Source organism: Sipha flava, unplaced genomic scaffold (assembly GCF_003268045.1).
Source record: "Sipha flava isolate LNK unplaced genomic scaffold, YSA_version1 194_pilon_pilon, whole genome shotgun sequence".
Lineage (NCBI taxonomy): Eukaryota > Metazoa > Arthropoda > Insecta > Hemiptera > Aphididae > Sipha > Sipha flava.
The window spans coordinates 861,352-880,430 of NW_020272758.1; the positions used below are offsets into that span (position 1 = coordinate 861,352).

The 19,079-nt window shown below is 30.9% G+C and overlaps 1 protein-coding gene across 4 annotated transcripts in view; it reads right to left on the bottom strand.

Moving 5' to 3' along the window:
- LOC112681654 (extracellular serine/threonine protein CG31145) overlaps positions 1–19,079 on the bottom strand; it is a 79,278-nt gene that overhangs the window by 9,292 nt on the left and 50,907 nt on the right. For all 4 annotated transcript variants that reach the window (XM_025551917.1, XM_025551914.1, XM_025551915.1 and 1 more), the window contains 5 exons: positions 12,897–13,021; positions 12,729–12,807; positions 10,414–10,506; positions 9,010–9,317; positions 5,632–5,905 (listed from right to left, as the gene is read on the bottom strand). In XM_025551917.1, the coding sequence (XP_025407702.1) occupies positions 5,632–5,905; positions 9,010–9,317; positions 10,414–10,506; positions 12,729–12,807; positions 12,897–13,021 (879 nt within the window). The remainder of the gene's footprint in view (positions 1–5,631; positions 5,906–9,009; positions 9,318–10,413; positions 10,507–12,728; positions 12,808–12,896; positions 13,022–19,079) is intronic.

The following is a 19,079-nucleotide window of genomic DNA, read 5'->3' on the forward strand; positions in this document are numbered from 1 at the left end:
ATCAGTATTTATTCCGTACATAGACAAATTCATTAATGAATTGGAAGAAAGATTTATAAATAACCAAAGTACATTGACAAGCTTTCATTCCTTATTTAAAGAAAGTGGTTATGAAGAAGATTTTATATCTCTTACAAAACAGTATAGCGAAGATCTAGAAGATATTGGAAATTGTGATGAGGTATTCAAAAATGAGTTCAAACTTTGGCAACGAAAACTTAAATGTCTATTAGAAACGGATAAACCAAAAAAATGCAATGGACGCTATTTACATATGTAATGAAGCCATGTATCCAAATATTTTTAAGTTAGTTAAAATATTAGCAACTTTACCAGTTTCTTCTGCCACTAATAAAAGGACATTCTCAACTCTCAAGAGAATAAAAACTTACCTACGCAACTCTACTTCTGAGGTATATTCAATTTCAATAATAGTATTAATGATTATAATCAACTTAATTTAATGTTGTAATTAATTTTGATAGGGAAGACTTAATGGTCTAGCTATGCTCTCGATCAACAAAAAATGATTCAATTACTCCTGATGAAGTGCTGGTTGAACTATCCAATAAAAAAAGGAGATTAGAATTTTTATTATAAATAATTAATAATATAATATATATAATTCTGTGTATTTACTATGTGCATATTAAATAATATTTAACTGCCATGAGTTATGTAAACCTTTGTATTTGTTTTGCTGTCTTGCCTATTAATATTTATACGTGTAATGTGTTTGATTGTTAGGAAAATGGGTAGTTTTAAACGGGAGGTTTTATTGTTGGTTATTTTTTTTAAACCCCCCCCCCCAGATCAAATTTGAATGTACGCCACTGAATGTATATAAATATACATATACTTATATTTATGGTAATTTTCCGTGTCATCAATGAGTTACAGTATTTGTTCAATCGAATGGATATGTAATTATTAAAGTTAGGATTTTTAAAATATAAATAATTAAAAAAAAACACTAAAAAAACCATGAAGCCATACAAATCTCCAAAAAAAGTTCAAATAAAAGCATTAAAAATGGGTTTTTTTAAAAATTAAAATTAATAATTTTTGGCATTTTGCAAATGACTACGCGGTGATACGACGGAAACTAAACTGTAATTTTAAGTAGATAATGTCCAAAACAAGAGCATATTTTTATGTTTATTGTCTTTTCAAGATAAATTAATCTACTATATACTATACGGTACGTGACAAACTAAACACATAGAAAAAGGTTATCAAGAAATGACCAAACAAGATTTGAAACGCATTATGTAGTATAAAAATAAATATTAACATTTGAAAAACGTTTATTTAAAAATGTAAGTAAAAAACAAAAAAAGATACCCATAATACCCAAAAAAGTATTAATATTCAAAAAACGCATAAAATAGCAAAATAAAATATCGTGCATTTTATTCGAAGTAGTATAAATCGAATTTGTAGCCCACATAACTTTGTTTCAGAGCAATAGAAAAAACAGCGAATGCCTTCAAAACCCGTACTCCAGTCATTATCGTGATAGTATTAATTGCTCGTCGCATTTCATGTGTAAGGAAGTCTTTACACACCGCTAAGAGTTAATGCGGCAAACGTGTTTGAACTTTATCTTATCTACCGCGGTAAACGGACAACGTGAAACGCTATTGGACCGCGCAAACACCGGAGAGATTATTACGGTTCACCGTATTTCGTTGCAGTGCGAATACAAAGGATGTGCTAACACGACAAACGAAACATGATCATACCCGTATGTTTATTACGATCTGTGTTGAGTCCAGATAAATACTTTTTTTTTACCTTGATAAGGAAAAATATAGTGTACCAAAAATCTGTTTAGATAAAAACAATAAATTCAACTAAAACTATCGTTGTAAAAGATAATCATGATTTGTGTCTAGATAAAAAGCAGATAAATTTTTGAAAGACAACGATTTTATATTGAATTGTCAAAAAACAAAAAGATTATCACGCCTACCACAAAAAAAAAAAAAATGTTGTACTCGTTTGTTGTGTTTGAAATATGCATTGATTTTAAAATATTTTATTTGTTTACTACACAAAAAATGAGTATTGATATATGAGTATGGTTATTTCTGAAACTCATTTAAACGTCGACGTTTTCCGTGGTAAGACCAATCGTGCTGAAAAAACACTAGCAAACAGTTATTGGTAGTGAACGAGTAATAGACTTATCCGTTTAACCATTAAAAGCGTCGCTATAGTTTTTGCAATTTATTAACATAAATTTAACGAAAATTAAACTGTTCCAAATAGATCATTATATTTAGATCTGCGTTAAATAATGGCTACATTTGGTCAATACTCATTAGGCTATAAATGTTTGTCGAAATTAAGGAAAACTTATGGATACTTCTTCGGCTATATTAATTTTAACTACACATTTTCACTGTTAAATATTATTTCTACCCAAGTTATGTTCGGTTAAAATCCCGAGTCCCCGAAGCACTCAAAATATTAATCAAATGTAATGCATAAAAAAAATATTTATATATACATAAATAAACAGTAGATATCTAAAGTGTTCATTTAAGATGAATAAATTGGTAAAATTTATATTTATGTCCAAATAAAATAATTGATAATTAATATTTTTTATCTAGATAAGTCTCAACACTAATTATGATATATATTACCAGTGTCAGTGTACCTGTTTGCCAATGTTCGTTGTTTAGTACACTGTACCGCACCACGTACACACACACGGTAGTATTATGTACTCGTAATGGCGTTGATTGATTTATAAAAGTAAACAGAACTAGAGTAAAATGCAGAGAAAAAAACCTGTATCACATTTTTGCGTATACGTTTTCTACGGTGCGGTCGGTATGGCGGAGTAACGTACATATAGTGTATAACTAACCGGTACCGTATCAATTCCAAAATTGTTGTTTTAAGGTTTACAGCATGAAATTATAAACTCGACATGAATTATTATTATAAGTGTTGTGTTATTATTGTTATAACGCTATAAAACGAAACGTAGATACGCGTTTCTTTTTTATTACATAGTTCAAAATATAATCACGCATTATACAAAATTAAGTGAAATATCTAAATTCGTTTAATCGTATACCGAGTTTTAATTAATGTATTTTATTGTACACACACGAGTTATTAGTGTATGAATACGACGTGTATTGAAACGAAATTATTTTATGTAAAAATATCGTAATTATGTTCGTCGATTGTTTGAAGGACGTTATTACATGAAATCATGTAAAAATCATGTTTTCAATTTAAACCAATGCGATGGTTGTTTGACTATTATATTTACACTTTTAAATGTGCACCATAATTGACTCGATCGGTTGACAAGTTTAACTATGCGTGTAAGACTTAATTTGCGAAAATCGTCAAGGCGCATTAAAATTCGCTGTGGAAAAGTCCGACCACGATACCCGATCCGTTTATTTGCATATATAGTGACTGACGATTACAGTTGACATTTAAACAGAGTCAAGTGCACAAAGTTCTATCGAGTATAGAAAAAGGGAAAAAAAATAAATTTTAGAATTCCAAGAACACGATTTTGGTGGACGAAAGCGCGTTTTCTTTGACATGTTCGCGGGTAAAAGCCGTATCGAACGATCGGGATTCTATACAAAAGCACTCGGTCCGAAAAACCGCATCGAAGCGCAAACGCGATGTATTTATTATGACCGTATTATGGATGGCTGCTGTAAACGTACACTGAACGTACTGTCCACGGAGCAGCAGCGGTTTTCCTGCGTTTTCGAACCGGAAACGCTGGTCCATCATAATTATGCTAAGTACTTCAGCCTATCTGTACCTACAATACGCGTGCATATACATATATATTATACCGAAAACGCGGTCGCCTCGCACGAAAGCTTTTCAAAACGTCGTCGCCGCCATCAGGCTTTTTGTCCTCGTTGAATTATTTATCGAGTCCACCTCGTATGTTTGCAAATGCCCGTAATGGGTTTTCTCAACCTCTTAACAGCCACCGTTTATTTAAGATTATCTTCTCTCTTGTACGTACAACGTATACGTATGTATATATATATATATATATATGTGTATATAGAAGGACTCGACCGATTTTGCCCTCGCTCGCCCTTCACCGCCTGTCGCGTACGGCATTGGCACGCCGCCGTTTATTCTCCTGGGCCCTTTTATCCGGCGACGAGCAGTTAAGTCCGAATATCCACATGCGCGTATCCCGCTCACCACCTCCTTCCACACTCTTACACCATTGTCCTGCACTCGACGACGGCGTCTTCGGATCGGACGTACGTGGCTGAAAATATATTGCACCAACACATCACTACGGAGGTTCCAATGTACAAACGACATTTTTCTCCCGTACCGGGTCGTCAGCCGGAAGTTTGCGAAGCCTTCTCGAATTTCTTGGCAACATTTTTTCCCGTCGATTTGCCAGTTAAGTCGACAGTGGCGCAAAATGATGTACACACTGTTCAACACAGAACGTCTACGCCCGGTGTTGCACGACACGATTTCACGGACAGACGATGGGCGCATCGTTATCGTGTGGTCCTCGTACATCTCAAGATCATGGCGGACGCTTCGTTTCTCCGAGCTCTGAAATCGTAGCGGCGGTGGGGGCGAGACGGTTTTGTGTTTTTTGTGTGCGACACTAGGGGCACGGAACAACGATACTTTTCGCATCGTATCCGTTCACCGAGTGCGTTTTTCCCTTTTCTAAACGTTTGAGACACAACTATTCCACCGTCACCGGTCCGTGTATTCCGTGATGTGGTATACGTTCGACCAACGTGTCTATTACATTTACTTACTATTTACATGTAAATAGGCTTTCAATAAAAATTGAAAATGTAAATTCGTACTTATAAATCGATACGTATCGGATTGCTCATTGAGTATCGTATATCACCGACCTAACCTAGCCAAACATCATTCGAGTGCACGGTAAAATGTTCGTGGTTGTTTTCAACGATAACGGGTGAATATCTATGCTATGATGCGGTAGGTAAAGGCGCATCCCGACCGAGTTTCACTACGGATCAAACCGATCGTTAAGAATTGGCATGGACTATGGACAGGTTGGTCTACACAGGACACGGTCCTAAAGGTTCTTCATCGGCGCATTACTGTGATTGAAGCCCGCTCATCAGTGGCGTAGCAAGAGTATAGTGAACTATGGTAATCGACAAGGGCGCGAAATTCTACAATGGCCATATTTTTATTTTACCTACGAAATTTTTCCAATGCACTTTTCGAAATGTCAATATTTCGACTAATTTTACACGTTACGTATGAGTTTAACAACAATGAAATTGTGAAAATAACGCAAGAAAATTCATATGAATAAATCGTTAACAAGCTCACCATTCTTAAATCGAGAAAAGCAAACTCTAAAATTTACACAGCAAAATAATAACTAATAAATGTAAATTCATCCTCTTACAAAAAAAAATAAATAAATAAAAAACTAAAAGTTGAAAAAAATATCATCGTATCGAGTTATAAGTCGGTAAAAAGGACTTTGTTTTTTTTTCTAAGTTTGCCAGTGGCGCTAGCGATTATCCTTACGCCACTGCCGGTCGTCCTCTAGACCGCGTCACAGTTTCACGATAAGCGTTATCGTCCAACAAAACGACGGTGTACCTGAGCAGTTTTTCCAGAGTGATCCTCCGTATGTGACAGCATTGGATGACCGGTGCCAATATGCTGAGCTCATCGTGGAACGCCTTGCCGAACGCCCGGCCGTGGTCCAGATGAATGGGAAACGAGTCATTGCCGAACAGCGTGAATGTCTCGTAATGATGGCGGTCCATGTTGCCCATGAGGAAATCGAACACGGACAGGTCCATGATGTCCAACAACCGGCGACCGGTCCGGTACGGTGGCACATTTCTGATCACCTCGCAGTAATTCGGATCTGAAAATTGGAAGCACATGAGGCCCGCGTGTTAAATATATATATATATATATATACATAATAGAAATCTGAGTGCCGTCCAATCGATATCCGCACGCGTGGGACGCGAGCGCAGAGAAATCGAACGACAAAAACCTTCTTCTTTTTTTGGGGGGGGGGGGGAGGTCATTGCGTTTTCAGAGTTCCGAAAAACGTGTATTTTACTAAATACTATAACGTCACCTCGGGTATGATTCGAATTTCCCAATGCAACTCGACCCTTTTTACTGTGTACGTATATATATATTAACATAATTGCATTCTGGACCTTTTTCGTTCTATCTTAAAGTGTCTTCGACCATCGCGTGGAAATGTTCTAACCGTTACGTTGATACAGGAGCAATGCATATAGGATACGTATTTGGCTTTTAAAAGTTTGCGAATGCCCTAACCCCCCTAACATTCATTTTATCGATAAAAAAAAACCACCGTCAAACAAAGTCCCCGTTTACATAGATTATGTTTGAACTGCGTCACCGTCACCGCAAAGCAAATACAAAATATACATCCGATCGTGTAAACTGCCGTACGTTATGTTATGTACTTTAAAGCTTAAAATATCGTTTTAATTTTTAATACGTAAAAGCATTTGACGTAGTTTTACAACTTCAGAACGAAATACATTTGTTTCACTGCCGATAATGCATTAAGTATAATTGTATATGGTACAAAAGACATTAAAAATGTAATGCTTTGAATTTTGTAGGTAAACGTTATTGAACCAATTTTTAAAGTGCTTTTTAGTTGTTTCAAAAATGTTCTTGATGTTTTTTTTAATTTCGAGTGAAATATTAGAAATTTTACTTAAAAAACATGTTACTCAGTGAGATCAAATATATTGAAATGTACAACTAATATGTATACAACTTGCGTTTTCATTAAATTATCACGTAAAAACTGTTGCCAGCATTAAATAGTTGAAATATTTGACAATGATATATGTAGTTGTTGAATAAAAGTTTTGAAAACCATTTTATTGCTCAAGTAAATTAAACTCGTTGATACTTTTATAATTTACATTATTATATATTTAAAAAAAAATAAAAAAAAACCTAACCGCATGATTTTAATTCAAAACATTCAAGTACAATAAAATTTATTATTTCCTCATAAGTTTATAAGTATAGTACCATTGGGAATAAATATTTCAATGTATGTAATTTTTATTTATTAATTTTACACTCTGGATTGTAAAGTAATAATCAAAAACCTTACAAGCGTAGTAATATCGTATTGTTTAATAAATTGAATTTTGTAATTAAAGTTGTAGGCGTTTAGTAAATAAAATTCGTCTGTCAAGTTATTTTGATAAAACTTTTTGTATTCAAAAATAGCTCGTTAGAACTAAATTATTATATTTTGTAATTAAACGGTCAAAACTAATTTAAAAAAGTGTAAAAAGTGAAATAAACTGTCTCTAAAAATATAATGAGGTTATTTACTGTTCCCGTCAATTAAAATGACATAAAGTGATAGTTTTTCGAAGTACATATTATTTCGTATATTAAATAATTATATATTTGTTATCTCATAATATAATAAATAATTGTTTTTAAAATAAAAAGTATTATTTTCTATCATTATTTTTTTAAACTATTATCATCAATTTCATTGTCATATAGATACTTTCAAGAATCGTTAAGTCAACTTTTATAGTGGAAAAAAGAAAGGTTAAATGTCTAAATAACTATTAAAATAGTTTGAAAAAAAATATAATTGTATAAAATATTTTATATGACACAACATGATTTAACAGTGTAATTACTATGTTATCAAGTAATGCTGTTATTTCAAATCTAAATGTGTTGATTGCTAATACAGTTTAAAAACAAAATCTGCACGTTTAACCTATTTAATTACGAGATTTTAAATACATTATTACTAATTTTTATATTGCTCCTCCGTCGATTACGAAATTGATAAAACAATTAAATGACGGCGACAATGACTTGTTTGTCCGTGCGCCAATCGTGAAATGACAACCATCTCCTAAATAACGGAATGGAATAAAAAAAATTATTTCAGAAATGTGGGAAGGTACCAGAAGCTTACCGAGAAAATTGAAGAAGACAACTGAAATTGTATAAATATCATATTTCCATAAGTCAGGAATATAATACGTACCTAATAATTTTATACAGCTATCAATATACTTCAGTTGTTTTTTCTAAATAATCTAAATATACCTATCACAGTATTTATGTTATCGGAAATGTATGAACATACATTGTATAATTATATATATAATTGTACAATTTGTATATTCATACTTTTTTTTTACCATAGTACAACATCAAATAGGAGTTTGTATCAAGTTATTACATAATATATATAATACTTGGATATTTATATTTGAATTTACAATAAAATTAATAATTATACTTTTATTTTAGTTTTATTTTATGCTTAAATTTTAAAAATCAAAATATTACTTATGATGTACCTAATGTTAGAAAAAATTATTTTTAAAAAATAACATAATTTTGAAACTTTTCGCTGTGAAATTTAAAAAAAAAAACTAAAAAGTTATACTAATACTTTCTTATTAAATATTTACAATAATGATAAAAAAAAAATTAAATTCTCAAGTTTTAATTGAAAACAGTTGTTGCAGGTGTGTTAACACTGGTGTATATATTAAAAACTCTTATTGCTACTTTACTATAATATAACACATTTGGAATTGGACATAATTTATCACAAACAAATATATTAATTAAATATTTCAGTTCCCAGGTAAAATAATTGTTAAAATATACCTCTTAGAAATTTTTCATTAAATCAAATTTAGCTTTGAAATGTAATATTTTTCATGGGTGATATAATTTTGGTACTATACATTGTCGTCTTGTATCTTTCGTCTCGATAAAACACATTTAGAATTATTTTAATATTACACATATACCATTTTTTGTGACAATTCACAAAAGTTATTTAATATTTTGTTGGAATCGTTAAAAATATGTTTTCCACATCACAGAGTTGTGAAAAAACTGATAAAATATTTTTCAAAAATAAAAAATATTCATCAAACGCGAACATAATATTATATTTGCAACACTAACCTATTTCCCATCTAGCTTTCTTCCGTTTGTGGTAGCTGCGCCTCCAAGGATGCCTCCACGTCTTCCTTTCCAAAACCTCTTGGGACGGTAAGTAGGCGGCGAACGAGCCCTCCAACGTGTCCGGATTACCGCATACGGCGTGGGACGTGTCGCAGTAATAGGAACATTGACCGTGGAAGCACATATTTTTGTCAGGTGAAACGAAAAACGTCTTTAACAGATCGGATGCGGTTACTTGGGCCATCAGTTCAGACGTAATGTTTACCAATCTGCCACTGACCGGCATTGCTCTCCGAAACCCCAGTATCCTACATGAATCATAAGTGTTTTAATAACAAACTAGTTTTGAAATTAAAAATTATTTTAACTTTTATGCAACACACGTATACATACATATACACATTGTTAGCATTGTTTGTGTAATTGATATTTTTATTTAGTTCGGTTACAATGAAGATAAGATTTTTTCTTGTCAGGTGGCGTATACATCAGGGTCATGTTTTTTAGTGTGTTGGAATTTACGTTTTGTTCTGTGTGGGTATGACTTTATTGCTATAATCGCGGGTACTCACTCGCCCGGGAACTTGAGAACCAGACCGCTTGACAACCGGGGCTATCCACTGTACCACAATATACCCATAAAATGTTATATAGAATACAAAAACAGTATTTTACGAACGATCAATTGAAAATGGATTATTAATTTGCTGAGATTTTAACCCTGAACGTGGGATGTACATAATAACGAGACGTCAGAAGATCTACACTCATGCGTGATTAAATATTTTTGATAAAACATCGATTAAAGTTGCTCGTTTAATTTAAGTATAAATGTTTTACAAATAATTAATATTTAATACTAAATGAACATCTATTCATAATGATTGTCTACGAAAATATACGGAAAAATATACTTTTTAGCTATAACGCTGATGAGCAGTTATAGCGATACCTGTGTTACAATATTGTACAAAAAAAGAAAAAAAAGAAAAAGTGACAGTAATTGTTTCCACAGTTTATCAATTCGATACTCGGCTATTGATAACCGTCCACAATTGATAACAACAAATCGTAACGTAATAATTGATAACTTTTCTTACTGAAATTATTATCGTTATTAATATTATAATATTGTGTTAATAATATTATGTTATTTTACTTATAAATACATAAAAAATAATACAAACATACACACGTACATGTATTATAAACATTCTAAAAATGTTTAAATTTTAAAAATGTTTAGCTTATATCACTTTTAAAATGGAACCCATTGTTTCATAACGAACACGTCATGATGCACCGAATCGCATGGACGAAGCAAATGTTTCATTCATAATATTGTTAACGATTATAATTACCACTCGGGACTAATACGAGGGATTTTATTGTTGACCGGCTTACCTGTCGAGATGAAATGCAGCAATTTCGGCGTTATGCCTTTCGTAGTCAGTGAAGTAAAAGTGATTCGGCAGAGTCTGTTGATCTCGAGAGAACCTGTAGTCATAAAAAAACGAAATTAATTTTCAAAAAACAATTAATTAACAGTGCAAAGTGGTGATGATGAATAATATTAAATTTTGTTCACTGTAAAACCCTACGGGCGATGTTTCCCTGATTTTGAATCATACCACGTATTCGTCACGAATCGAAGTATTATTACATCAACAAGCAATTATTAGCCTGCTAAATATTTTATTAAAAAAAAAAAAAAAAAAAAAAAACAATGATTTCCCGTTTAATATCTCATATTTTAGTCCATATAGAAAGTGTAATACATAATAGCTGCATAATTTTTGCATCTGTATGACCAATTATGTAAACCCAGTTGACGGCATCTCGTAAGGAAATTTGAAATGCGTACAGTTAGTACGCGTATTGAAAAAATATACAGACGCGGTACAGACACTGGGTGTCCAGCCCTCGCTCTCGTCTCGCTTCATTCGCTCCGGTACAAGCCTTTATTGTGTAATATTTTGGCCATTATAAGTTTGATCAAAACGTAATTAATCTTTGTGTTCGAAAAACGGATCTCCTGGATCATAACTATTGTACCAGTTCCAAAACCAGTTTTTACTATTTAAATAATTAGGATTTTTAAAAACATTAAAAATGTACGAAAAAAAAATTGAATTCAATGGTTATATTTCAATATGAATGCTCAATGATAATTATTTTCAAGTGTTTAAAAGTATTACATTTCATAGAAAGAACAAATAGAATATTGCAATTAACAATATATAAAAAATATGAAATAAAAATAGTCAACTGTGAATCCCATAGTTGAAAAACACTATTTTTCTATAACAAAATTTCAAGTATTTTTCGTAAAAATAATATATTGAATATTAGTTAAAAAAAATAATATTTTAATTACAAGTTTTGATAATAAGTAATCATTCAATTGTAAACTTTTTAACTGATTCTCTTAAAAAATTAAAAAATTAATAAAAAAAACTATAAATAATATAGTGTATATAACTACAATAATCTATTTAAAATAATATGATTGTTGACAAGCCTACAAAAAAATTATCTATATATCATCTATACATTAATTATATATATTATCTATGCTTTCCGGTTGTTCATTTTAAATATAAATATAATTAAAAGAAAAATACAGTATAGTGATATCGTTTTCTTGTTATAATAAATATTGATTTACTGTGACAGATGTCTGATTTCAATTTCATATTACTAACAAGAAATACTCAATGAACGTGAAATATTATTTTTGTATATATTAGAGCCAATAACATTAATAGTAATTAATGTTAAATTATTGAGATTTTATATATATTTGTAGTGATTTTCAACCCTCATTTCCTGTTTTATATTACGAGTACAATAAAAACTGAAACGCGTAAAATGCCAAGCAAAATATGCCTACAAATGACTTTATGTTGAGGTTCATTCAACATTCTATTCAAAACGTTTTGCAGTGCAAGTACCTGTTTTATGTTTGTACGTGCTTCTAGCTTTTATTTGTAAAAAAAAAAAAAATCGATAAAACCCTTATCTTTATTCCTCAATATGAAACAGCGTCATGAAAACGTTTTTAAAATTTCTAACATCTGTGTGGTGCAAGTGGCTGCAATAAACGTCTCGAGAAAATATTATTTTAAATCAAGAACTATTGATATTTGATTTACATTAAAATGTTATTGTTCCACGCTTGAGTGTCTTGAAGTGTAAATTCAAATCTAATTCCAATGATTTTTATATTAACCGTTATAACATTTTCCAAAAATAATTGGTATTTAAAACCACGTCAGTAATAATATCAAAGTTTAAGACAAAAATAAAAACGTATAAGATTAAACGAATTTGTTGAAATATTTTTAGCACATTAAAAAAAAAAAAAATAACGTCAAAAATCAATCTTCCAAATTAACGTCACGCATTTTAGCAATTATTTTTCGAACAAATCTCTCAATGGTAAAAAAAAAAAAAAATAATAATCCAACATAATTAGCGATAAAACTTGCTTTTAAAACATCAACATGTCTGATTTAGTTTCAGATAATGTACAAAGTTCACCGTCCATTTGCATACATTAAATACTAATAATACAATCAAGGGCTACTTTGTTATGTTTTCATAAAAAGTATAAATATGTAAATAATTAGGAAATCATTTATAAATAAATCAGTAAAACATAAAATACCCTAGATTGTAAAAAATTCAAAACCAAAACTTCTTTAATCATTATTTACCTCATTGGCTTCATAAGAGCTTTATCTCCGTTCAAATACTCGATAACGAGCTTGATCTGCGTACCTCCTTCTTTTTGGGCTAAAATATAGAAATTTGAGCATTATAATTTTAGTATGCCGTGATATAGTGAATCGTTAATTAAATATTTTTACGTGCATATTACTCACCTACACTTACGATTGGCAAACTAGACATTTTTTTTAAAATTGATGGCACATACGTGTCGTTTTCAGGATACATTTCTCTTTTTGATATTCTGGTGTGGAATATGGTTAGTTCCGTCATATTTGGCCTGAAAAAAGTTCATAAAAAGACATCACTATTAAATTTTCGCAGTTAAATGTTATTTGTCTAACAGACGTTAGACATTTTGAATATATACATTGTACAACTTAACACATTTAATTTCTTATTATTCCTTTATTAAAAATGGCATTTCAAAAGGTTTCTCGTTTTAACAATTCCGGTGGGTTTCGAATATAAAATTAAATTTAAAAGTAATTAATGGAAACTCTCGGCGGAGATTTCTTCGCGGTTGATTAAAGTGAAAAATGACCCAATTATGCGCCGTGTTTTCCGGTGTAACACAATAATAATAATAATGAACTAAAACCGTTGGGTTTTATCGCGTGTGAATAAAAATCAAACACCTATATTGTACCTCTCGCCATAGAGTCTTAATGAGAATTTCCCCATTTTACTTATTAAGAGAAATAATATTCTACGGGTCTTGGAGACATTTTACACAATCGCTACATTCTAACCCTAACTGTAGCATCCCACTCTACACCTACGTGTATTTTTGTTCGCCATTTTAATAGTTAAAAGGATATTATTTGCGGCGGAACGTGTAAGCTACAACAAAAATTAGCATTTGGATTAATAAATACGCAATGAAATTTTTAATATTAAGATGTGCACATCGCAAAAATATACCTGCTATTATTATAACTTATAATAATAGCAAGTATATTGTTGTGGTATAATTTAGTTATAATTTATAAGTATCACACAATTAAAATATATACAATATTAAACGCTTTCGGTGCAATTTCAAACGCAGTTGTTCGTATTTGAAGAGAAAACACAGTGAACGATAATATTAATATAATTGCTCATTTATGTGCCAATTATTTCTGAAAAACATTTTTTCTTGTTAATATTACAATTACTTATTGACTATTGCTACTATTTTGCTGACAAATGTACTCGTTATTATGTTTTTCCCATGTTTTTATTCAACAGTTATGATAAAATCTGATAAAGTGATATACTCTATAACTGCATAAACGTGTAATTAAGTTATGTATTATTATCTATATACATTTATACGAGTATTATTTTCCACAAGCTTTTAAAATAATACAGATACAATTTGTATGAAAAACTTTATAAAAAAAAAAAAAATTAACTGGTGCATCATAATGGCAATTGTATTTTTGTTATTCTCTATGTACGCACGTGTGTCTGTTTAACGCAGCTAGTTGCTCATATAACGGATATCCAACAATCTATTTAAAGTATTGGCACCTATTTATTATGATGTTGCAGTTGATAATAAATAAGGAAAATTAATTTCTAAGGTTTAATTATAATTGCTCTGAATAAATTACCATTTTTAATCAAAAGAATTTTAATTAATTAATTTAATATACGTACATGGGTAAGCGTACGAAAAATAAATTGAATATTATATTTCCTTCTTCTATATTACATAACATTTAATGGTAATAAACATCACTATAATTTATATTAATATTTAACTACAAAAAATATTTACTGACTATTTAATTCAATATTACATGTTATTTATAATTAATTTAAAAAATATTTTTTTTTAGTTAGATATAAAGATTTTTTTTTTTAACTTCAAAAATATATTAAATTTAATACTCATCATCTATAACGCCAGTCCAGAATACAAAACTCAAACCATTGGCTCTACTGTTCAGGTTTTTAATATTTATAAAAATAAAAGTAATAATTTATATTTTCTGACAAATTAATATTTAAAATTTTAATTGTATTACTCAATTTGTAATGGTCACACATTTTAACATTTATATGGGTAATAAATAAAAACTAATAATATTTAATTGAAGTTTAATCTACTTTGGATACATACGATTAAGCTTTTTAATTTAAATTGTATTTGTATAGTTATTGTATACATTATGATAATTAAATAACACTTGCATTTTTACTTTTATAGAACATTTATTAAATACACGTGTTCGTTTTAATAAGTTATGACAATTATAAATATTATTATATGTTACTACGATACTTTCATATAACAGATATTGCAATTGACTCTGAATCGTATTAATAAACAACAACATTTTAATATTAGAAAGTCATTAAGTATTAGATTCAATATCACAGAAATCGATACAGTTTAATAAGCTTGTAATAGCTTTATTATTACCTGCTTATAGATTTTACATTCTGACTGGAGCCAATAAGCTATTTGTTTCATAATGTAATATTTGCGAACCAAACTTTTTGTGGAAGTAAAAATAATTAAAAACTTTCAAGTATAATTCATCTGGACTTAAAATTGGATAAAGGTTATTGATTAAAAAATTATTTTCGAATTTAAAAAAACTATACGAACACATTAAACAATGAAGCGATCAATCGTTTAAACGAAACTTAAACTTAATTTTTAGGTAAAATTTTCTCTTGTATACATGTTCTTGCAATAAATATATCGTTAGAAATGAAAATCGTGTCGTACTGAACTCGCGTCACTATAATTGTACCATTATTCAAATTTATAAGCAAATTGCTCACTTTACTATAGGAATATCCAGTTCTAGATTTAGCGAGGGTGCAAGAAATACAAAACACCAGTGCCTCAAGTCCGAGGTATTTTTAAGAATCCTTAGGTGCAGGCCCTTGATTTTCTTAACGGCATAAAATAACACAAGTTATTATTTAATATATCAAAAGAATTTAATTTTCAAGTATCAAATAATGATCTAAAATTGTTTATATACTTAGATATACAAATATTAAACGAAACTATATAACTATTCATTGAACATTGATTTATTTTTTACTTATTTATATTGTAATCATTTAATTTTGACTTTTGTTGAAAGGGTACATATGGTTTGCGTCAATTATAGAATTATTTTTATTTTAATTTTTTCTAGTGGTTGTTAGACGGTGGCCATCGATTAGAAGTTTCACCCTGGCCTCGTAAGACTATAGTTCAGCCTTATTAATACTAGCAGTAGTAACACGTGGGAAAATTCATTAAAGGCATAGCATTAAAATATCCACCATATAACGTGTTCCGTAGTGCTGTACACGATCTTCGGTCGGTAAACAGAGTATCAATAAATGTTTGACTTCGTTTTATTCAACATCAGTCGTGCGTAGGGCCGCATTTTAGGGGGCGGCACTGGCTACTACTGCCCCGGGAGCCAGTGTTTTGGGAGCGCCAAAATGTTATATTCAGAAATTTGCTCACTTGTGAATTATTGAACTTTTATAATTATTTTGAAATTATTGTTTATTATTGTCTATTAATATATATTATTAATGTATTTATAGCAATATAGCTGTCAGCTCTCCAGAATATTATTAATACACCTAATATTAGTGACCAAATTTGTTGTGATAATGTCAATAAACATAAATTGTTTATAATAATACGGCGTATTATGTTATCGCGTGCGGCGGCATGCCTACTACACAAAAGTAGCATTGATTTTAGAATATCTAATAGGTTTATGAGGATCTATCTCTTATATTTTCCATGGGTAGGCCTCTAGTGGGGCGCCAATTTTTTTTTTCTGCGCCGGGGCGCAAAACGTCTAAATACGTCACTGATCGTGCGCTACAAGAAGTAATTGACTAATCGGTAAACACGTATTATTTTTGTTCCGCAGTTATTCGTTTGCGATGTATGTGACTGCATCGTTCCAAAGTATAAGTGCAAGCCGAACAAACTTAATAGTAAAAAACTGAATACTTTATTTCGCCGATTATATTTTTAACAGCTTTTGTTACGAAAAAATTATTCGTTATAAACAGCTCGCCGCTGACTGATTGATTGTTCTAGGAATCGTCGTGGATTTTCGAGTACAACACAATGCATACAATAAGTACGAAATAATAATTATGAAACGCTGTGCAGCCGTATATTGCATATATACAATATGATGTAGTAAGTAAAACACAAACCAAAGAATTATATTATTATTATAATTACAATGCGGAATACTGTTTTTATTCGAAAAATAAATAAATCCTATTTTGTTTCGCCGTGCATAAGCTGCGTGTAATTCGTTAATTTGTTTTTCGTGACGAAATATGAATTATGTATTTTTAATTTTTTCTCTACTCATACGTTTATCAAACAATATTATTATTATTATTATTATTATTATTATTATTATTTCATAGCGAGTACTCGTTGATCTAGATCGTGTAGGACTTCAATGCTGTATATCCTTGCGTTTCGCGTCTTTGTATAAAACATCGTATACCTGATTGTATTTATTTTCTATTTTTCGTGTACTAATGCAAAATTGGAGAAAAACATCCAGTGGCGGTGGCGGCAGTTACGACGTCGACGGTGGTAAGCAATATTTCCGATAACTTCACCTCTTACGACCGTTCATTTTGAACACGGGTAAACCATAAGCACCATGATACGACCGATAAATCTTCAATCGGAGGGCAAAGTCGAAGAGATAACGCCTCCTCCTTACCGCTGCCCGCCCGAGCCTTGCCAACGATGTAGATACCGCGCGGCGGACGACGATATAAATTACACAAACGTCGTTTCGTATTCAACAGGGACAGTATCGGTCATTATTATTCCATATATGTGCGGTCCCCCCCACCCACACACACACACACACACCCATTACCTTATGTTTTTTCGTTGTCGTATTATTACGATTGGCTTCTTGAGTGTGTATACACACATAATATATGCACAGAACGTACGCGAAATAATGATATTGATACGATTCACTTTGTATACGCACACGCGTAGCGGTGAAGAAAAAACAAAACAATTCGTCTTTAACGTGTAAACCTCACGACAATTCAATACGTGTGTGCAGTGGGCGGTATCGAGAAATTGACCACAATCCAAAAACATCGACTACGGGCTAATAAACACACCGGGGACCGATAAGTCTCACTGAAGGGCGAACACTACACATGGATATTTATTATGTCGTACTGATATACATTTATTATTGAGTTTGACGGTACACAGCGCCGTGATACGTGATGCATTTTAGTGCATACACTTTATATATATATATATGTATATAAACACATGTCTTGTCACGTCTTTCAATAATGATCAAATACTATGAACACTCGACAATGGTTTAGGTTGAAATGCGGTGTGCAAATAATTGACATTCGAGATTTACCCATATTTTCACAATAGAGTAATATTATAATACGATATTATAACGAATCACGGTTGAAAAACCGTCTGGCTGTCAAAATCGCTTATTCTCACTCCATTCACAGGCGAGCACACAATATCGATGTTGTAAAAAGCCGTATCTCGTTGATATACCGAAAACATAAGCAAAAATATAATATTCAAATCGAACTGGTAAGTTGTGATAAAGTACGTCAACGATTGATAATAAATCGACAAGAATTCTATTTTAATCGTTAATGTTTTCGAAATATGATAAAATGTTCACATGTTCTCGAATTCTATTTACGACATTTTGTTTTTAATTCGTAACATGTTTATTGAGTTTGGTTTTTAAAACTAGTGAATATGAAAATTATTTTAAACGTAACTCGCGTAGGATTTAGATAAACAATATCAACATTTTTACTCGTTGTGAGTTAAATTCTTTTTATATTATTATTATTAATCGATATCTATTAATACGGTGTAGAAAATTGTAAACACTTGGCGTACATATATACGTAATCAGGTTGTAGGAAAAAAAAATTATTCATTTATATATTATTATAATCAGAGCTTGCAGATAGAAGAAAATTGCCGAACACATAACATTGGGTTGACATAGGGATGGACCTGAAACCATTCCATCGAATTAAAAACTTATTTTTATAATACAGTTTACCGAGTATGCAAATATTATTACTGGGTCAAACTGTCAGACGCCGACGACAGTCTGACAGAAAATTCAGAACATTACAATTTGCACGCGTAAAACGAAAATTTTACGATCAGCTTTAACGTTTTCAGAAATATATTTTTTCCTTTCTTCCGCAATGTTTATGTTCGAGTACACCTCGCTATTACATTTTCGACTTCTACTTTATCGAGTATTTGTTTTTTACGGCATAAAGATGCGTCCACAAAATTATAAAAGTGTCCAACA